Source organism: Pygoscelis adeliae, unplaced genomic scaffold, assembly GCF_000699105.1.
Source record: "Pygoscelis adeliae isolate BGI_AS28 unplaced genomic scaffold, ASM69910v1 Scaffold347, whole genome shotgun sequence".
In the NCBI taxonomy this organism is placed as follows: Eukaryota; Metazoa; Chordata; class Aves; order Sphenisciformes; family Spheniscidae; genus Pygoscelis; species Pygoscelis adeliae.
In genome coordinates this window covers 16,439-38,684 of record NW_008825158.1, presented here as the reverse complement: position 1 = coordinate 38,684, position 22,246 = coordinate 16,439, and the positions used below count along the sequence as shown (strand labels likewise).

Sequence of the window (22,246 nt, the reverse complement as noted above, 5' to 3'; positions counted from 1 at the left end):
TTGGATCATGTTAATTGGGGAAATGGAGCCCACTGTTTCTCAAAAGCAAAAGGAGTCTAAAATAACCTCTAACTCACCAGCATACAGTACGTTGAGATCCTTGGATAAAGTATTACGCTGAAGTATGAAGGTATCAGTAAGTTATTTGGAATGTGCTATATTTAGGACATGAATTTACAGTTTTGTGCAGTTCATGATCCCAAGTGTGTGCTGAGTAGAACTAATCTCTTACACAGTGCCAGACAGTGCCTGTTTTAGCAAATAATTTAATTCAAAACCTCTTTAGAATGTCAGCCGTCAGAATGAAAGCCTGTAATGTATCTTGGAGATAGCATTTTAGAAGAATGAATTAATGTCTTCACTGTATGGAGTCTGAAGTTTGCTATTTGAACAGTAGTTTAGGGAGAACTAATTTCTAGTGTGTTATTGGAGAAACAGTATCTGAACAGAAATTGTTTCTTGTCTTAGCTTGTTGGTACATAGCTGACAAAATAACTGCAGCTGCTTCTGCTGTCCTTGAAAGCAGTGAAAGTTAGTGGGAACAAAGCCACTGGTCCTTCTGGTACCTACACCTCAGCCTTTACTTATACACAAGTGCCTGTGAGTTCTTACTAGGGATGCTTATGGAAGGAACCATGTTTAGCTATACCTGTTTTACCAGTGGGAATTAAAGACTGCTGTTTGGTTTACCCAAGGACTCCAGTTGGTCTGGTAGTATTGCATCTGTTTCTTGAGGCGGTTGCTTCAAGCGTTCCGGTGTGTGCTCTTGATCTTGGTGTCTCACAGCTTTGATTGCCTCCGTACTCTCATCGTAGCTGTTTCTGAACTGTCATCTTTTGAATGAGGATGTCTCAATATTTTTTCCCTCGGCTCCTTGATTAAGGCCTTTGTGTTTGTCAGTATCTATCCTCATTGTGCGTGGAAATAGTCATATGAAAACATGCCGTCCAGACAAGCTTTCAGATAAAATTCCAGCCCTGTAGAAATTGTGAAGGTTTTGAAATACTACCTGGCAGCTGATGCTAACTGGAAGGTTGGTTACGACAGTATTGGACTGCAAGGAATGACGCCAGTGTAGACATTGAAGGTTAGGGACAACCAGTTAGAATTTGTTTTGGCTCACGGAACCAAAGAGTTGGAGTTACTACATAGTCCTTAGCTTACCTGCTGTGCCTAGATGCTATAGTTTGTATTTCAAAACTGTTTCAGAAGATCTTCAAGTACGTGAGCGTGTTAAATGCTTGGTGTGCTGTGAACGGTTTTGCCTTTTCCTTTGTGTTGTGCAGCAGGCCAGCCTCTTTTACTACCTCCCATATATATTAGTTAAGTACAGCATTTCACATAACAGAAAATGAGTGATACAGCTATTGTGGTACATTTCTCCATGGCTGATTGCTCTTTTATGTGAATAATTGGCAGCATGCACGCTATTTGAATCCTACAGGCACATGTCAACTGACATTTAGGCTGAGACTTAACATTTAGTCAGAATTAACAAAATGTTCAGTCCTTTAGACATGGTAGGAGCTGAACATGTCAGAAGCTGCGGCCGTGGTGCAAAGCAAAACGAGTATCTGCAATACAGTAAGAAACAGCCTTAAAAAGATCTGGACGAGTCCTTTTTCACTAAATCATTAGAACTTTGGCCAAATGTATTTAATGCTTAGAAAAAATGAGGAGTGTATTCCTGGCCAAAAAATTAAAGCAAATATAGCACAAATTAACATATCAGAAAATTAATCAGATAATAGCAGTGCACAAGCTGTGAGGTTAACTTTCATGCTTTTCAGAGTCCAATCATAAACTGCAGCTAAACAGAATCTATAAACTTGGAGCAAAAATGTAGTAACTATTTCTTTGCCACAGCTTCTGCTTTGGCAGCTCACTAAGAGCTCCGTGCAGACTTTCAGCTTGTTCTAAAGGAGGACTTCCTAACCAGAAAGAAATCTAGGGTATGTTTCTGCCAATACACTAGAGTTCTAGCAACAGCTGTCAGAAGTAACCATGGATGTTTTGACTTCTTTTTCAATTAATGTCTTTTAAATGGAACTACTGCACTGAGCCTGTGATTTGGGTTGGAACTTCACATCCCCTGAGACAACTGTTGGAAGTCTGGGATTAAAAGACAGCAAGTTTTGGCAAATACGTTGCCTCTTAATCTCTTTCTAGTAGGTTTATCTGTTAGCTTTCAGAATTGTAAAATAGTTTCCTATTAACCTTTACTATCTTTTACTTCAACCTGTAAGTAAAACCTAGATTCAGAATAAGAAGGAGCAACAGTAGGTCTTTGTCAAGAAAACTTTAAGCAACAAAGCAAGGCATGCTGAGCAAAACTGTTCCGTAATTGTTGCAACACAACATACATTTGTTTTGCTTGATTATTTTTCTAGGTAGAGGTGTAGCAGAACAACTCCAGCTGCAGTGATTTTATGATCTGTACGTCAGTGTAAATTTCTGCAAGCTTTGTTATCTGTTTCAAGAAGCAGTTCAAAATAGCTTGCTAGGTCAGCTTTATTACTGAGTGTTAGATCTGAAACATGCTGGTTTACTAATCTCTTCCTTTTTGAGTAGCAAAAAGTCGCAAGTCAACAGAAATCACAAGTCTAGAGAATGATCATAGAGATGTCCTTACTTTTCAGCAAAATAATTTAGAAGGGAAAAATGCGTCTACAGAATTGACTTGTATTTTCTGAATGTATTCCCAAAATGGAGATCACATTCCCGGTCAGGCTGGCCAAGAACTGTAATGCAAAATGTAGGCAACTGTGAAGGGATGAACAACTTCAGCTGTTTTGAACTAAAGCTTGCATTGGTGGGATATTGAAAAGGGTTTGGTTATGAGTTAAAGTTGGGACGAGATGCAGCTGGGGAGCTTGGTACCAGTACTGTGCAAAATATTACTTCTGCAATACGAATTAGGCACGACTTTTGACCGGTCTGGGAAAAACTTTTTGTGAAACCTCTAATCTGCTCTGCTGATTTAATAAAAAAGGATTATCCAAGCTACAATAAGGAAACACACTCTACTTCTTACTTTGACTTTAACCCAGTGACTTTTCTGATTATTAGTAATCAAGAATATCAGTCAAAAAAAGATGAGTAGTGCTATTTGAGGGTAGTCTAGTGTAGTCTGTAGAAATGGCTTTCTTTAAACAGGTGAGGGCTAGTACAACAGGACAAATCATCAGCTCGGTGTTTCTGAAGGGAGCAGTTTCATTTGAAAGGACTTTGTTTCCAAGGGAATCCAGAAAACACATTCTTTTAGTTCTGTGATGAATAAATGTCTGTCATGAGCTGAGCATTACATACTGCCATAAGCTGCTGTTTTTGTTCAGAGCGTGTAGTGTAGCGGAGGCACTGACGCTGTGGAACATCTATTTCTGATTCATGGGATTGCTATGTTCGGGTGGAAATCCACTAGCCGAGCTTCTTTCTTGTCACTGGAGAATGGACGGTTTCCATGCTTCTTATCTGTGTTACTCTCTTACACACCACAGTTGTCCTTTTAAGTAAAGTGATCCTCAGTTCCAGAATTTTCACTTTGATAAATTGGGATCTCAGAGTTGCTGTTTGACATCCTTGGGGTTCCTGAAAGAAAGTGAGTTTGTGTCTTGGAAGATGTTGTTGCAAAGGAACAACGTAGAAAGAAACAACATTTATCATTATGTATTTTCAGTAATTTACAGAGCAAGTAATTACTTATCTTTTTTTGCTTTAATGTATGCACTTAGGTTCTGAGGCATTTATAGGATTGCAAATTATGGTTCATATTGGCCACAGCTGTTACAGAAATATTGAACAATTGGGACTTCCTGAAATGCGATCTGCTGCTGCTTTAATATTCTATATTGGTTGGAGTTTGCCTTTCATTCCCAACAGATTTGACTAATGTTCCTAGAAACTTGCTTTCTTTGAAGCTAATTTCCAAATGTAAACAAATCTGTAACATGCTTGATGTTCTGAGTTGGAAAGAACCTCAAATGCATTTCTGTAACACAGACAAGGGTGGCTGAACTAAATGCTTCCAGAAAGTGAAGCAGCCTAATACAGTCTTGAATTAACCTTAAAACATCCAGTTCATCTTGAACTGTACTGCCTACGGTTCTCTGTAGTGGATATCTGTATCTGTGATGGATTGGTAGAAATCGGCTTTAATGGGTTGTACCATCCACGTGCTCTGTGCTGTGTTTGATATTTAGGGTAGTTGGTTTCCCTAGCTTGGGCCCATGGGCCCATTTTTACTTTATTTTTCTTTTTAAAGCTTCCTAGCCTGACCTGTTAGCGAGCCCTTGAAAATGGCACTCTTGTGGTAGTTCTTGCCAGTATGGTCAAATTGAACATGTGCTGAGGTTTTAATACAAGCACTGAGAAAGGTGGCTGTGTTCACAGCTTTTGTTTTGCCATGCAATGTGCCTTTTGACTTTTTTTTGACACTAGTTAGCAGAATACAGTCAGACTGTCTACAGTTCCACTTCCAACTGGGACATATGCCTGGCCTTGTCTGGTATGCCATCTCACTCTTTTCCTTCAACTGTCTCAAAAACATATTTTCCCACAAACTGTCAACCTTTGTTTAAGTTTATTTTCAGAGTGAAAGGGAGGTAACATAACATGTAACTAGAAACATCATCCTGTTTATTGTATACTTGCCTTATGTTTCCTTCTAGTTCTCTTTGTGTTCTTTTCCGTTCAGTCTTAACTCAGTCAGCTCAGAGGGAAAAAATGCTTTTACTCTATAAAAGATCTCTGAGTGTCTTCAACTTTGTAGGCACAACAAAACTGTTTTATGCAGGAGACTTTGTGGAAAACAATGTTGATTATTGGCATAGACAGGTAGGCTCTTTCTTCCCTCACACAAAATAAATATTTGTAAAAACGATTAATGTCCTTGCTACAGTCAGGTTTAAGCACAGGCATTTTTACTGCGTTTTTGTGGAGTGTGTAGATAATTTACAGCAGAAGTTAGCTAATCTGTCTTTCAGTAACTCTTGCCCAGTTACAAGAGAGGGAATTCAGGTTGCAAATAGGTCAAAGGAGGTCAGCGCTTTGGAAAATCTCAGTAGGACTGCCATACCGAATCACACCTTCGCCGTAAGGTATTTAGGTGCATGGCAGGGACGTGCTTCTGCCAGTGACTCACTGAGGGAGATAGTTTACAGAAGTATGCATGATTCCTGAATTAATTATCCTACAAAATAGCGTTTGGGACTCAGATTATTCCAGACAGTTAGCCGCTCTGTGATTTCTGTCTGACCTTCGGCTTGTCAGATGGCAGAACCAAAGCTTGTTTTACCCAGAAGCGGGGAACATAGCTTCGGAATTCCTCCGTAGAAAACTGGTCGTCATAGCCAAATTGTCTAGCTTACAGGTTGTAATTCTGTCCAGTATATTTGCAACTACATATTACTGTCCCGTTAGTTACTGATTTGAGTGATGACTGATCGCGAAAGTTTAATTATTTGTAAGGGCTCTTAATATAGGCGTTGTGTTGATAGAGCAGTCCAAGGCAGTTGAAAGCTAAGGGAGCGACATAGAGTGGAAACTGATGTTACTTACTGTATGATGCTCTTTAAATGATAGCTTTAGTCTTCAGGATATTACCTGGTGATTTTTTTACATCTACTAATACTTTTGAAAACGTGAAATATTTAATGGTGGGGAGTGTACATACTTGCTACCCTCTAAAACAGTGACTTTAACATAAGGTGTCTCAGCTGATTGAAAAAATCTCATGTTACACTTGGTTAATGCAGGTACTGAAGGCTTTGTCTTGTCACATTCTTAAATGGGGTTTGTTCTCCTTCTCTTTTAGGAAATGCCCAATTCTGTCTTTTTGGTAATGGAGGTATGTGTTAACATATGTGTTTCTTTCTGGCTGATTTTAAAGATGACTTTTAGACAAAACTTCTTTGCACAGCTGCAAAATAACCATGACTTGTTAAAGCAAGCAATTCTGAAAACTACATTATTAATTTCCTATGCACTACTAAATCTATCAGCAGTATTTGTTCCATAAATTATTCAGTTTCATTTTATGATACTGTAAGTATTGATGAAGTGTTACACCTCAAGTTATTAATTACAAATAAATGACAAAACAATTTTAAGGCAAACAGCTGGAAAGGATCTTTTTGTGAAAAGATTACGAAGTAAAAATTATATAGCAAGTATTTCAGTGCTTGTGGTTTGAATAAAAACCTTTCTTTTTAACAGTACTGCAATGGTGGGGATTTGGCAGATTACTTACAAGGTAATTGATTACTGTATTTCCCTGTTAAGAAGCTATTGCATTACATGTTTATATTCTGTATTCCTGTAATCCATTGGTGTTTCTGTGAGGTTTTTTTTGCTTGTGGTTTAAATATTTTTCTGTTCGTGGAATGTCTGTAATTCCGCAGTGCATGTTCACCCTGGTGTGATTTTAGAGTACCCTCTTTATAAGAGTACTTGAACTCACCAAGAATCTGTTTAGTGTTGTATTCTGTCTCCAGTCAAGGTCAGCAGCAGAGTGCTGTTTGTTGTGTGTTTGTATGCCACCCTGGGAACTTGAAAACTAAATTTTGAAGCTGCAGGAAGACATAAGGTTTTGCATTTGTTTAAAAATATTACCCACTGTTTTTAAATGCCACTCATAATTGAAAATAAAACCCACAAAGTAGCAATGAAGGTGGATCAAATAATGCATAGACAGAAAATACTTTTTGCCACTGCTTTCAAAACAGTTTAATGTAACATTCCCTTATTAGTAAATGAGGGAGAAGATGTAGCTAACCATAAGTAGCATGCTGAAAAATGTCTGGTTTTCTGTTTCTAAAGTCGTATTTTGTGGGCTGCTCCCAGTGTTTTGGTTCCACCTGCTTTCTTTTCCAAGATGTGAACTTAAAAATACTGAATTACTTATATAATAATGCTTCTTACAAAGAGGCAGTTCTGGCTTAGGAGAGACTTTTACCCTTCAACATGGCTCTGCCCAAAGTAAAGATGGAAGTTACAGAATCATGACAAATGGATTCTTACTACAAACAAAATTTTGAGCAGAGATGTTAATCTTCATATTTTTCTTGATGAAAATATTCTTCTACTTGCCTTTGTATCTCAGTATGTTGAAGGAATCTTTTTGTGAACAGTATTGTTATGGTAACTGTGTATATTAAAAGCCTAATTCACTTCCCATTAAAATCCTTGGAAAGACTCATACAGTGTAATCCAGCCCCGGTGTTCAATACCTTTTCAGACTGCAAAATGAGATAATACTTTCTGAAGAGACTTTAAAAAGTACTTCTTATTTTTTCCTTCCAGAATAAATTTTATCATGGATGAAATTTTTGAGCAGAGTGGTTATCTGCATCCCCATAAAAATTTGTTTAAAGAACAGGTTTTACGGCTTCAGGTTGTAACATGATTGTAGATACATTTAATGTTCTAAACTGTGAAGTTATTTCATTTTCTTGGCTCCTTTGCCTTTTTAGCGAGTTTAGGATTTAATGGTGATTGAGAAGTTTTACAGTTATGATGCTACCAGGTTGAATAAACTAGTGTAAAAACAGGTAATTCAGAGTACTGTAGCTAGTGTAAAACTATGGAGATGTATATGTTGTTGAGAGTATATACATTTGTAGAAAAATACGGGAGATTGGATTGTTCTGAATGTAATTCACTTTGATTTGATTGTCTTCGTTGTTTTCACAGTTGATCACTCTGAAGTTTATTGCTTTTTGCCCAAAGATAATGGTATTTATTTTCTCATCTGCGAATGTGTATGTTATTTTCAGCTAAAGGAACTCTTAGTGAAGATACCATCCGAGTGTTCCTCCAGCAGATTGCAGCAGCTATGCGTATTCTGCACAGTAAAGGAATCATTCATAGGGATCTTAAACCACAGAATATTTTGTTGTCTTATGCCAGCCGTAGGAAGTCAAGTGTCAGTGGCATACGCATCAAAATAGGTAAATATGCTTTTCTCTGACCTAAAGATAAATCATCACTGTTGAATTGTTTCCCTACTCAGAAGTGTCTTTGTCTGTCTACAGCACAGAGGGTGTACTGGATATGGTGTGTATTAAATTGATGCAAATCAGACAGTAAGTCTAGAATGATGAGCTTTATGCTGTAATGCAGATTCTCAGTATAAAAAAGCTTGAGTCATTGCAGGAAAAAGAAACGTATTCAGCTGATGTTTCTAGTATTAAGCTATTTTAATTAGACATAAATCTGTAACTTTTGAAACTTCAAGTAGCCGTTAGCCCATTTCAAAACTGTGTGCATGTGAGACTCCAGTCGCAGTTCCAGCTGGGGTTTTTTTGTGGTAGACCCTCCTAAGGGTTATTTGAGAAGTTTAGAAATGTGGGTTATGGCCTATTTTTGGCAGAAAGAAGTTCAGCATTGAAACTAGGGAGAGATGTCAACTGTTCAGGATATTACCAAACTCCTCTTCAGAGGACACTGAATCAGGAGTTTTAATCTCTCATTGTTGTCTGTTAAGTGTCTATTTAAAAATACCTTGTTTTTAACAAGTTTCTTTTCTATGCTTTTGCTCAACGAAAATCTGAGATCTGTTCCAACTCACTCCATCCTCTGAACAGCACAGAGGAGACTAAACTTCTCTTGCTGTCCTTACTTGATAGTTTCAGATGCTTTTGCCTACATGGAAAATTCAGGCATCTGAAACTTGATTTCTTAAACTTCTACCTGATGTGATTTCACTGAAGCAGATTGTATATTCATCACTCTTAATGAACCATTTATATTTAGCCACTGATTTTTTTTCTGCTGACGCCAGACAGCATGCTCTGCAGCTGGGGAGAAGGCAGAGCAGCAGTTTGTGGAAATGATGCCACTGCTGTTTCTTGGCTTGCTGTTTGGAAGATAATACGTTATTCTTTCAGTGTAACATAGATTTTACTACTCCATGCAGTTGGCTATATGTTATACCTGTCTTTTTCTCTCTAACTGGTAATTATAGCAGATTTCAAGAAGAGATCATTTCTAGACTTTAAAAATTTGAAAATTATCTTTCTTTTTATTGACGCATGTGTTTCTTTACATAGCTGACTTTGGTTTTGCTCGTTATCTGCATAGCAACATGATGGCTGCAACTCTGTGTGGTTCCCCTATGTATATGGTAAGTGACAGTATATTTCAGATTATGTTGCTTATCTCAAACATTGTCCTACCAGAACAAAATAATTTACTGCTTGCAGATTGCCAAATGCCTAATGTTGCTTCAGAAGTATTGGGGGCAGCATGCAGATCACCGTTCCATAGTTTTACTAGCTCCTTTTTTTTTTTTTCCTTGTGATTTGGAGATCACGACTGTTAAAATCAGAGAGACACTGAACATTTCTTAGTGCTACAGGGAGGAAAAATCTTAGAGAATTAAAAGGCAATACATCTTAGCATTAATTTTCGGCAAAGTAGTTTCATTCCCACTTACGTACTTTTTTTTTTTTTCTCTGAAATAAAGCATTATCTCCTTCCCAGTTTCTAAGAAAATAAAAAGTGATCAAGTGCAGGCGAGAAGAGCTTTACACTAGTAGTTAAAAAAACTACTTGATGTTTTCATTCTAATTATTTAATGTATTCTCTCACATGTGGGGTTCGGGGGTTTTTTTGTTTTTTTAAAAAAACAATTTGGAGTTAGTTGCTGTTAATTTTTACTAAGTAGCGTGGTAGTCAATTGAGCACTGAATTGTCTGACTTTGGCACTACCACTACCATGCTGTATGGTCATGGGAAAATCATTTTGCTTTCCCTTGTCTGGTTTTTGTGTATGTAAAATGGTGATAATGATATTCCTTATGAAACGCTTGGTTATTTATCCACAAGGAGGACTGCATAAACCAAGTAAATAACGCTTACCTCTTATTCCCATACGTGCTGATTGCTAGCTGCTTTCTTTAGAAACATTTCTAGTTTTCCGTGTTTTTGAAATGTAGCTTTCATTTTAGATAGTGTAATATAACTGTTACCTTTCAAGTCATGTGATGCAGATTAAAATGTTAATTACAATAAAGTGGTCTCTGTTAATACTGCTCTGAGAGAAGAACTGTAGAATTCGTATTGCTGTGGCTTTGCTTTTTTGTTTTCCCTTCTGAGATTTTCCTGTTCTTTCTAGGCCCCTGAAGTGATTATGTCTCAACACTATGATGCTAAAGCAGACCTGTGGAGCATAGGAACTGTGATTTATCAGTGTCTTGTTGGAAAACCACCTTTTCAGGTAACACTTTATTTCCTTTTCCCTCTTTTTAGTCTCGTGGAAATTCCTAGGGCTTTTCCTTCCAGTCATGAAAACAGAAGTAAGTAGTGATGTCTGAGTGTAGTGTCGATGCTTCAAAGGCCAGATCGCTTGAGGGTGCCAAGGGAGAAGTTGCTCATACTTAGTCTGTGAGATCAGTGTGTTCAATCCAGAGGAAATATATAAGGATACTCAGTACTGAAGTCACTGCTGTTGCTTGGGGTTTTCTTGTTTAATGCCCATATACGAAAGCCTGCTTTTTGTGTATGTGTGCATAGGTACAAAAGCTATTTTCTCCGTTAAACTGAGCTTTAATTAATGTACATTTTTATTTGACAGGCCAATAGTCCTCAAGATTTGAGAATGTTTTATGAAAAGAACAGGAATTTGATTCCTAGGTATGTCACCATGGCCTTTCCTGTCACTTACATTTGTTGATTGAACACTTTTTCATCTTTGGGAATGCCTGGGATTCATAAAAAACATTTGATGTTGCTATCTTGGCAAGGACGTAGTATATCAGAGACTCATGTTGCATCTTGCCTTCATTGTACCTTGCTGAGTTGAAAGGGTCCTGTACTAAGGCTATAGAGCATGTATAGTGAAGACTTATGGCAGAATGCTGACTTCCTGAAATTTAATGCGTTATGCAGTTTTTTAATGCATGCATGAAATTTAATGCATCTTGTACTTCCTCTTCTGTGCAGTATTCCGAGGGAAACATCAGCTTATCTGGCTGACCTGCTGCTGGGTTTGCTTCAGAGGAACCAAAAAGATAGAATGGACTTTGGTACGTAACTTTTCCTTTTGCTCTCTTGACTTTCCTTGTTGGTTGTATTCATGTGACCAGAATAACTGTCTTGACCTTTTGTCTACAGCCAATTACATGAAAAGTGAAGTATTTTTTCCTTCTTGGTTCTCATGCAGAAGGCAGAGTAGCCAAAATAAATCATTAGGTAACTACTGTCAATCAGTATTAAGTGATGCACATAAATCATGACTTTGTTGAGTAGTGAAGTATAAATTAGTTTAATTCTTTCAATTGTGGCCTTTTTTTCCCCGGAGTGTTAACTGATATACCTTAAGTTTCATGTCACAGTCTTATTTCTGTTACTTTAACTGGTGTTTTGGCTTCAGACTGGGAGCAGACATCTCTGGTCTCCATGTGGTGTTGGTTGCAGAAATGTAACAAAGTACTGGAAGAACCCACTTCGGAAGCAAAGTTGCTTTAAATGGTTTTCTCCTGGTTACTTTCTCTTGCAGACTGCAAATATCATAGCAATATTAATGGGGGTACAAACTGTACATTTGATTTGACCTTGAAAGCTACATATATGTATATCTGAGGGCAATGAGACATGATGTTACATCAAAATTATTTATATTTGCAAAGATGAATTCCTAGTATTGCGCTTAGATATTGCTAGCTGTAGGGACTATTTTAGTGACATATTTTCACTGGGTTTTTTTAAGCCCAAAAGAAGTAGAAACAACAGTTGTATCTTTGTATTTCGTTAAGTCCTAAAATGTTGAAATTTTTAAACTGTGCAGTGACTGAACTTCGCATACTGTTAGATTACTGCAATGTCTGTTTAGGACTGCATTTTGAATTAGTTGGGAAGTTAAGCCTAGTACAAACTAGATGGATACCCCCTTAACAAAAGTGAACTTGTTTGGCTCCGGTTTACTGCTGTTTTTGGCTTTTTCTCTTTAGCTGGAGACCTTTCGCTGCAGAACGTTGTTCTAACTTCTTAAGATTTCAAGGCCTCAAATCGGTGCTGTTGAATGGCTACAACTGCTGCCTCTTCAAAATTAGTCAGGACTACAGTTTAGATTTGTGTGTGCTTTGTACTGGCTGGATTGTCTGTAACCTGCTTCTGTCTCAAAAAGCCTTTTTATTGATGGGTTTTTGGTTACATATTACTGCAAAAGTAGTAATGCTTTTTTTTTCTTTAATGCTTTTTTTTTTCTATTAAACTCAGGCAGCATTTTTAAAAGAACACCACTGAAAAGTTAAATCTTGATTAGTTCTTCTCAGCTGCATCTTGTACGTCATGTTATTCATGCTGGTTGTTTGAATTTTATAGCACTGTTTGTTATTGCAGTTTTATCATAGCTGCCAGGAAATGTTAAACTTTTAGTTAATTAAACTTAGCTAAATACAATTATCTTTTTCATTATTATTATTATTTTATATCAATAGCAATGTGCTTTATATTGAGATTTGTTTTAACAACAAGATAGGTGACTCATCCAGTTTAATCTATGGAATGGCAAAAAAGAGCCTAAACCTTAAAGTCTCTTTAGGCTCTTTGTAGATAAGACCCGGTTCTTTCCTTACCATAAACTATTAGCTCTTGTGATGCTGAGATCCTAGGGTGAGCTGCAACCAAAAGTCAGACATGCTCAGTTTTTGTTTCTGCTTATGAAACTTCACCGTTGCTCTTTAGTTACGCATGCAAGCTTGGTTTTGATGCAGTACTGAAATACACAAATTGACTCATTCATCACATGTGGCCCTTGTGTATTTGTGATAAGAAGACTGTATTTGTTAGGCTGTGGAGAGAGGAGGATTCAAAAGGCATTTTAGTTCTTTACTTGAAGCTCAAGACTCTCCTAGCTATGTTTTTTTTTTTCCTTTTCTATGCCTGCTATGTTTTGCTCCAAGAAATAGCAAACTTTTTTTTTTTTAGTAATTTGGAATTTAAAGCATCAATAGTAGCATAATTAAGGTGTTGCTCTTCTGAGAACCAGACATGGGTTTTTGTGTGTAGATGTGACTGACATAACTCGATTTAACTGTTGTACATAAAAACTTAAGTAGAAGTCAGATCCAGAAAAAACTCATAATAATTGGGTAAAATGTCCCAAATGATAGTGACAGTATTCAGAGGTTGATATATAAATCTATATGTGTAGAAGAATTAATACATCACAAACATGGACTTTGAGTAATTGATTCCACTTTGCACTCTGGGTGTGCTGATCCCTACAGTTTCTTCAAACATGGGAAATTCACTGTATCATTTGTGGTAGTGGGAGAACACATTTGTGCTTAGAAAGAAAAATAGAAAGCAGAATGGTAGTGATGAAAGTCATGTTTTCCTTGGCTGAGCCACTTAAAGGGCCTCAAAGGGGCTCCTCTGGAATGTGCTTAGCAAAGGGAGTGAAAGGGAGAGTGTATAACTGAGCCCAGTTGCCTGTTGTTAAAGTAAAAATAGCATGGGAAATGTTGTTGATCTTCCAGCAATATAAAGTAGAACAGCAGGTGTTGTACAAAAGCTCAAGAACACCTGATCCTCGTGTTACAGTTAATCATTACATTGTTCCTGCGTTATAGCTAGCCTCCCTTCCTTATCGGGTTGTGGAAGAAAGTGTTGTTGAAGGAAGAGGAGATACTGCAGGCCTCAGATTCTTTCTTTTTTTTTTTTTCCTTGTTATTTGCTTAGGTCTGATGAACAGCATTGTTTTTCCTCAACTGTTAGAACATTAAAGTTCACAAAGCTCAGCAGCAGCTAGCTTTTACCAACCCTCAATTTCCCCTAACTAGCTGAAGGTCGCTTCTTGTAGACTAAAACTTTCTGTGTAAACTGCCAGCCAGCTGGTTATGCTACGTCAATTAAATGCATCTCAGCATATCCATTTACAGCAAAAGCAAAATGTTTCTGTTGTGACAGTAATAAGTTAACTGAGAAAATTGTTAAAGAAATTGTGTTCATTTCTGCTTTAAACCGTGAACTGGCTGCACAGGTCATGTTCTGCTGTTGGGAAGTGGGAAGGAGAATGGCTGCTGCTCTGTGTTGTGATTTTCGGTCACCTAAGGAGTAGCATTAATGGGTTCAAAAGTAAGTGTCAGTCCTTGGGAAAGGCAGAAGTGAAAATACTTTCAGCATTTGATGTGAGAGATGCTCATCATTTTGAAGATCAAATTAAAACTGAATTAGTACCATATTAACATAGAGAACATAATTTCCTGAGGAGTATAGGAAGGCTTCTTGTGTACATGATCCTTAAGTGCAGTCATAAAATGTCCTCCAGTAATTCAGTCTGATTTGCCTTGCTGGCTGTTGTTTGAAGTTATTCAATTGATTTTTGTTTCCTCTCCAAATGCTATAGCAACATATAACATACAAGGCTTTAATCTTTTGTAAGCTCTTCACCCTCTTGCTCCAAAATACTGATTCTGGGAAGGCAACCATTTATCACCATCTACAATATAGTCTGTAAATTCTCTGTCCTTTGTATATTTACTCACCATGGCTGTTGTTTCTTGTTCTATAGAAGCATTTTTCAACCACCCTTTCCTGGATCAGATTTCAACAGTCAAAAAGTGTAAGTAGTTTTGTTTTTCCACTTATTTGTGTAAATGATGAATGTTGGGGGCTGGAACAGAGAAAGATCTGCCAAATACCACAGTGTTTATGAGGCATTTGCCTGAGTCTGACTTGTTGTTGTGCTCTACTGTGAGGCTAAGTGTTGAATCCTTTTTTGTATTATGCTAGACTGAAATGTGATAGTTATTTACTAGTTCCTTTGACGTTTCAACTGAACTTAAATACCCTTGTGTGTTTTAGGATGTGCTGTGCTTATAAGTTGTATAAGGGCTTATGAATGAAAAGCAGTGAGGAAATGAGTTTGTTTGAAATTCAGCCTTCCAAAATCTTAGTCCTGTTTTTTTTTCCCCTGGGTTTTCCTCTTCTAGCTTGTCCTGTACCAGTGCCCACATACGCAGGCTCAGTCTCTGGCAGTTCCTGTGGTAGCTCTCCTTCATGCCGTTTTGCTTCTCCTCCAGTAAGTTCTCTGTTTTACAGAACAATCTCTAGAAAATATTTTCTGTAATGTTTAGCCAAGAGTTACTGAATTTTAGATCTTTAAATCCTTGAACAGTGTAAACTGTCGTGTTTAAGAGCACAGAGCAAGGAATACCCCTGTCTTTTGCTAGAAGAATCGCGTTAACATTTTGATTCTCTCTTGCTCTCCTTGTCTTGTACTTTGGGTTTTTTGTTGTTGTTCTTTTTTGTTGAAGAAAAAAAAATACATATACACATCAAATGCTAGAGTAGCAAATCTTTAGATATGCTAATATGGTTTGGAACTTAATGAATGTTACAGCTAATTTTTGAATTGGCCTTTTTGGCTAGGGCCCCTTATACTGATACAAACTGCTGACTTCAGTTTTATGTGGTATTTGGAAGAGGTGCATCTGTATCATCAGTAAAGACTGAATAAATTGCAATTGTTTAAATTCACAGCCTGTTTAATATAGAACTGTCTGAATTGACACTACAGGGTTATCCAGTATTTGAAATTTCCAAATTCAAATACATTTTATATTTCTAAATACTTAAGAAACAAAAAACGGCCCAAGATTTGTCTTTTTTTTTGTGTCAAAGCTGGTGATGATTCTTACTTTAGAAGCTTCATAGTTAAAAGAGCAATTCTACATTCTGAATCACTGGATTTACAGTGGTTTTTTTACTTTCTTTTTCCCACCCCCTCCTCCAGTCTCTGCCAGACATGCAGCATATTCAAGAAGAAAATTTGTCTTCCCCTCCATTGGGTCCTCCTAACTATCTTCAAGTCTCTAAAGACTCTGCCAGTACCAGTAGCAAGAACTCCTCTTGTGACACAGATGACTTTGTTCTTGTCCCACACAACATCTCTTCAGATCACTCATGTAAGAACCTTCCTTATTTTTACATTTTTAAACAATTTCCACTTGTAACATACCTTTATGTCCTGTTATTCTTTGGCTCTCTTTTCTCTAAATGTGTCTCAATTCACATTGGAACTCATTTCTTTGTTTGAAGGGAGACTGTTTGGGATACCTGCATGTATGTCCATCTGGGACATTTTCGCTTTCAGTTGAGTAGCCAGATATGCTAAAGATACCAAGGTGATTTAAAGTAATGGAAAATATTGGGGTTTGGCAGTAGAAGGGAAGAGTCAGTTGTAAACAACTGTGATATGAAGCCCAAGGATTCTCTCGGTGGAGGCAGGCACATTGTTACCTCTAGACTAACTGAAGGTTTATAGTCCATCCTGTAGAGCTTTAGATAATAAACAAATGCAGGTAAAAACATAAAAAAATACTTAACATGAAAGGTAAGGCATCAGACTGGGCTTATACAGTAGAAAGACTTGGATGTAGCACGTTGTCATTTTACGACATCTTCCAAACCTGAATTGCCACTGGGAAGCTAGTCAGCTGATTTCTATACAGTGCCAACTCGTGTTAAAATATTTGACTAAATGAGTGCCTTGATCTCTGAAGGGTTTCTGTCACTCATTATTATAAATTTCCCAATGCTGATACCTTGTATTCTTAAACAATGTATTTTATTTCAAAATTATTATAATTACTATAGCAAAAAAAAACCCAACAAAAACAAACAACAAAAAAACTTGTTAAAGAAATGCCTTCCCCAGTTACATTTTTGTTGTAGGTCATATTTGAGGTATTTTCATACACAAAACAGTTTGTGGAAAACTTCTGTATGTTCACAGAAGTTTGTCAGAAGTGGTTATTTCTACAACAGTAATATTGGAGATTTTTTTTTCTAAAGATTCTGCTTCATGATGTGGGTTTTCAATGTGTTCTTCTGCTTACTGTAGATGATATGCCATTGGGAGCAGCTGGCAGGCGGGCTTCAAGCGAGTTCTTGATGTGTGGAGGGTAGGTGTGCTGAACTTTATCCAAAAGAAGTCTCATGTTCTAAAATTGATACTGCAGCTGTAGAAGGGGTTGCTGGGTTTTTGGCAGTGATGGGTTTACATAGCTGTGTATGGACTTCCTTAAAGATTAATATACCAAGTTGAATTTAATATGAATATGTAAACAGCCTGATTCAGAGTTTTGCTGCAAAGTAGATAATTTCTCTGATGTGAAGACCTGTCTTTTGACAGTGGTTTTTGTTTTCACAGGCAGTCGCCATTAACTATTTCTGGAAGCTCAGGAACTATACAGAAACCATCTTCAGCCTCTTCTCGAAGTACTGCTTCTGGTACAGCTAACAGGTGCGTGATGTAGGCTTAGTATTTCCTCTCTTTTAGAAAGGTTCTCTGCTACTATATGTTTGGGGTTTTTTTTAAATTGTGGATGGCTACTGGAAACTGAATTGAAATAGAAGCTAGACCTGTTTTTTCCAGGCTCTCTACACTTAATGCATTCTAATGGCTGACGGTTGCATAGCTAACTTCTGGCTCTGATGCATCCCTAAAAGATTTCCCTAAGGAAAGATAGCATTCTTTTGTCTGTTTAAATTTTGAACTGGTTGAAAGCAGGAACTTCAGAGACATAACTGACTTGTCCTTTTTGGTGTTATGAAGCACAGCACAGTCTTCATTTAGTAAGTCAAGATGTTGAATGCAGTGTACGTTTTAAGAAGTAGTTGTGAGAGAAGAACTTACAAAGCCCAGCTTGCTATGGATTTGTGTCTCCTGGCTGGATTGTCTTGCGTCTGGTAACTGGGTGTGGCTTCTGTGCAAGAGACTACTGTGAATTTCATGTTTGTTTCTCACAAGATACCAAAGAAGCCACATGAAAGACCTAAACATATTGCAGTTTTTCCATCAGCAGGACTGTTAGTAAGTCCTCTTTCTTCCACATGGTTGTAGGCAAAGTTTCTGCTAGTTTGAAGTAGAACCGATATTTATCAGTGGTGTCTGAAATCTTTCCTGTATTATATTGGAAAATGTAAAGCTTAATCATGCTGTTTAACTACTCATGTAATGTCTAAACAGAAGGGTTAGATTTGTCATTTGACCAAGTAATGAATTTCATAATGTTTTCAGTACAAATAGAAAGAGGATGAGTGGCTAAATGGGGAATAAAGCTATTATGTTGGGTGTATTTTTGGCTTATGCTAGTACTACAGGGCTGCGAGTCAGCATTATTTGTTTAGAAATGCTTGTCACAAGAAAAGTTTGCTACTTTGTGCTGATCTTTGTGCAGTTTGTGAAATCTGCTGACATGGGCTATCAATACAGCTTTAGTCTTACCTTTTACGTTTAAGGGCAGATAATGGGGATGGTTTGTCTGTAAAGATCCATTTGCTCTGGATTGGTCACGTACAACGTATTATAAATACATTGTAATTTCCTATTTTAAATTATGTCAGGCGTCACAGTTTTTAGAGTTAACAGGTTTTATGAAAATATGCCAGTTATCTGTATGTTACTAAATTAAGAGCTAAATGGTCTTGTGATTAGAAAGAGGTGCCTACTGTTCATACTTCCAGTGTTTGTACTATAATAGTTTGATTTAATTATTGGCTGAGTAAATTCGGTAACTAACTGGCTGCTTGGGGCATGGTCTCAAGGAAGCAGAGTGTGTGTCTGATATTCTGTAAGATGCTGCTTTTGGTTTTTGGTTTTGATTTTTTATTTCCTGAGAAATGTACTTTAGTGTGTGTTTTGGGTTGTTTGTTTTTGTTTCTGTTTTTTTTTTTTTTCCACAAAAGGTTATGCCCTGTGAAACAGTGAATCTTTCTGATTAGCTGATCAAACTGAATTAATTGTATCCATAGTTACGCTGCTTTATGTCAAGTAGAAGAAGCTGTAACACTTCTCAGGCTCCAGACAGAATGGGCAGAATAGGTAGAGGCGGTTCACTCTCCTGTGGTTAATTGCTGATTTTATTCGCTGGATCTCACAGAAACAAGGTTTGCGTGCAACTCTGCACACATCTGTATGGCATTTTCTCTAACCAGTAACAAACCACATCAGACTCGAGGATGCCTAACCAGACCTTAGCTTTGGGCCTGAGCTGGGGAGCCCTGATGGAAGGCCAAATACTGTACCATGCCTCTCCACCACGCTAACATAGCATTGCTGCCTCCAGTTAGCTCATGGCTCGCTGAGCTTGCTTGGATCTACCTGCAAAGCTGTGTGAGAGCGGGGCAAGGCATTTTCCATGCTGAGTACTTTAAAAGTTTTAGTACCTTCATGGCCTCCTCAGTGTCACTGCCACAGTTTAAATAACATCTGCTTCCCCTCTCCCGGAGGTCAGGCCTAGGGAGCCTCCCTGTGCTACCTCAGCGTGTTGTGTTAGTCGTAGCAGGCTGCCCACTGCCTTTGTGTGGTTTCTACTTGTGAGACCTTCTCGCATGGAAGCTTTCAGGCCTTCCGCCGACTGTGTGCTTACAGCTGACTTCCAAATTACTCTGTAGTATCTAGAAACTGGGTGGCAATAAAAGGACAAACTTCTTTTCTTTTGCTAAGGAAGTTCTCTGCATATTAGGAAGTAGTATTTCGTTCTCAGAGGTAGCAAAGAGAATAGGACAAATACAGTCAGAAACCCAGATTTCTGTTCAGCTACAGCCATGCAGTGAGTGCTGTAACTGCTTGTTTTCTAGAGCTCGTGGTAGAACTTTTCCACATTTCCTCTAAGAATTCCTAATCTTTCTCTGAAGAGGTGGTCAATAATGGACCAGATACTAAACTGATTCTCTTCCAAAAGGCCCATTCATTTGAAATTCTTTCCACTGAATTCTGTCTTCCTTTAAAAGTGTTGGTAACTGGTTACGTTGCAGTGGTTTGATTCCCTTATCAGATAGTAGACTGAGGTAAGCCAGGTCACTGACACTTTAGTTGAACTTGGGTCATGCTAATCTGCAGTTTGAGTCTGTGGATTAATGTTCAGGTGTGTGGTTTTGGTCATTTTGTCAGGGGTTGGTTACATAACATGTTTTCCTTTTGCAAGTTCACGGTGTCTCTTGGGATATCTCTGTGCTTTGGTGGCTTTTGTACACATTCCAACCCCGCTGCTGAACTTCCTGTTCTTAGCGCAGTGGGTTTTCCTAGAACGTTATTTTGAAGCGTGGTAAACAGAGCAGGCTGACTGGCAGGAAGTCTGAGGGATCTGTAGATTGCTGTGATGCGTGACGAAGTGCTTCAGCTAGTCCTGCACTCTCAGCTCGATCTGATACTAGCCAGTATAAGAAAGGTAGTTAGTAACAAACAGTTTCTGATCTTCCCCTGCGAAGTGTTAGAGCTAGATTAGGACAAGCTAAGATCATATTGCGTGCAGGGAGTGCAGAAGCAGCTTATTTGCCTATTTCCTAGATTTTTCTTGAAATTTCAACAATGGTACAATTCAGAGAGAGCCCTGTCTACCTATGTTCATCTCCTGCCTCCATACCTTCCAACTTCAGGCATTGTCAGCCTTCAGTATCCCCCCGCAGCGAAACGGCACCTATCCCAGTTCCCACTCAGCTACGGAATTACCAGCGCATAGAACAGAACCTCTCCTCTACTGCCAGCCCCGTGTCAAACCCCCATGGATCACCAAGGTGAGTTTGTTTGGTTTTTTTTAAACTCCTTTTTCTTGGTTCTAGTTTGTGTTTGTACCCTGACAGATGTCTGTGCTTTCTTGCTGATGTCATATTTTTTTTCTGCACAAAAACATACTAAAGAGACATTTTAATTAGTCCTTCACAATCTCAAGATTGTTGGATGGGCCCTTGAAATTTTTCATGAAAACAAAATGAGCTTGTTCTTTCACTCAAATGCAACCCAAGAAGGTAAAAAGATGAAGTCTTGCTTTTTTATTCCTCTTTGTGTGTTATATGGCATTACATCATAAACTAGAAAGTCAGTAATAGGTTATGTTTTGTTTTCACACATGTAGTGATGAGATTAATGCATTGTTCTGTAGAATATCAGGGAAACAATTTTTGGCATGCTAGTTAACCAGCTTGTCTTACTACAAAGCTCTAGTGTGCCAGACTTATTCTCTGCCTTGTGGTCTACAGGATCAGGATGGTGAAGATCAAAGACTCAGAAACAGACTACTTGGAACTCTGGAGATCTTTATAAAAACAAAACCCATGGGTCCCTGCATTTTTTCAGGATCTCTGATTTTATAATAGTTGCTACACTTGGGGAAGTGCTTTTCCCTTAAATAATCTGTTCTCAGTTATCTGACCTGTGTACCAGACCAAATACTTAAAACTTCGTCATAATCTTTGTTGCAGATTCCTTCCTTTTCCTACCATAAAAATGGGTATTTGCAGCAATACATTTCACTTGATTGCAAAATTCAAAATTTGATGATCGAGTTGTTTGAAGATTAGAAATACGTGTCCTAAGGGATATCTGTTTTAATTTTCTCCAGTTAACAGACTATTATGGCATTAAAAGTTAAAAACGCAATGTGAACAAAGGGAATTAAATCTTGCTTGTTTTCAGTATGGGAAGCTTAGCTTAAGTTATTAGCTTGATAAGCTTCAACGTTACAGCTTTCTCTTTAAATATCAGCATTTTCTTTAACTGATCATTATACTGCTTAGGGGATTCTGAAGCTTGTATCGAGGAACCGCAGTTACTATAGTGTGCGTAACCGTTCTTTTCACCTTGTTAGAGCTGGAGTTGTGAGACGATCAAATACTAGCCCAATGGGCTTCATGAAGATGGGCTCCTGTTCTCCAGTACCAGCTGACACTGCACAGGGTGTTGGGCGCAGGCTATCCACAGGATCTTCTAGACCATATTCTCCTTCACCACTAGGTAAGCCCGTAAATTCTTAGCGATTAGTGAAGGTTCATCTGGAACAGTAATTCAGAACACTAATTCTTGCTTGAAATTATCTTAAAATGAAATGTGCCCAACTAGGTCACATCTGCAGAAATTATTTCTGTTAAATGACTTATAGAAGTAAATTACATAGGTTTTATTTTGCTTTACCTTCACTTGTCGGTGAAGTATAAAGTATAAATTGACATTTTGATTTTGTTTGCTTAGTTGGAACCATACCTGAGCAGCTTGGACACTGTTGTTGCGGACAACTTCAAGGACATGAATCGAGGAGTAGAAACTTCTCAGGTGAGTGACTTTGGACAATAGAACCAGTACTATTTTGATAGAACTTCTACAGCGTTTTGTGAAGGGGGAGGAGAGCCAACACTACACTAGTATGGGTTAATAGGAGACGCTGGGTAAGTGGTGCACTGTTTCTGTAGAAACGTAGCCCAGTTGTGGCTGTATTAAGACACCTTTCCGCATAACTTACTC

General features: G+C 37.9%; 1 protein-coding gene across 1 annotated transcript in view; it reads left to right on the top strand.

Annotated features, from left to right (window-relative positions):
* ULK2 (unc-51 like autophagy activating kinase 2) overlaps positions 1–22,246 on the top strand; it is a 39,450-nt gene that overhangs the window by 5,273 nt on the left and 11,931 nt on the right. Inside the window, exons 3-17 of the mRNA XM_009328625.1 lie at positions 5,813–5,845; positions 6,214–6,250; positions 7,773–7,946; positions 9,048–9,121; positions 10,115–10,216; positions 10,574–10,632; positions 10,942–11,024; positions 14,516–14,566; positions 14,937–15,025; positions 15,740–15,911; positions 16,850–16,910; positions 17,159–17,251; positions 20,389–20,526; positions 21,597–21,742; positions 21,977–22,057. Coding sequence (XP_009326900.1) covers positions 5,816–5,845; positions 6,214–6,250; positions 7,773–7,946; positions 9,048–9,121; positions 10,115–10,216; positions 10,574–10,632; positions 10,942–11,024; positions 14,516–14,566; positions 14,937–15,025; positions 15,740–15,911; positions 16,850–16,910; positions 17,159–17,251; positions 20,389–20,526; positions 21,597–21,742; positions 21,977–22,057 — 1,390 coding nt within the window. The 5' untranslated portion in view covers positions 5,813–5,815. The remainder of the gene's footprint in view (positions 1–5,812; positions 5,846–6,213; positions 6,251–7,772; positions 7,947–9,047; positions 9,122–10,114; positions 10,217–10,573; positions 10,633–10,941; positions 11,025–14,515; positions 14,567–14,936; positions 15,026–15,739; positions 15,912–16,849; positions 16,911–17,158; positions 17,252–20,388; positions 20,527–21,596; positions 21,743–21,976; positions 22,058–22,246) is intronic.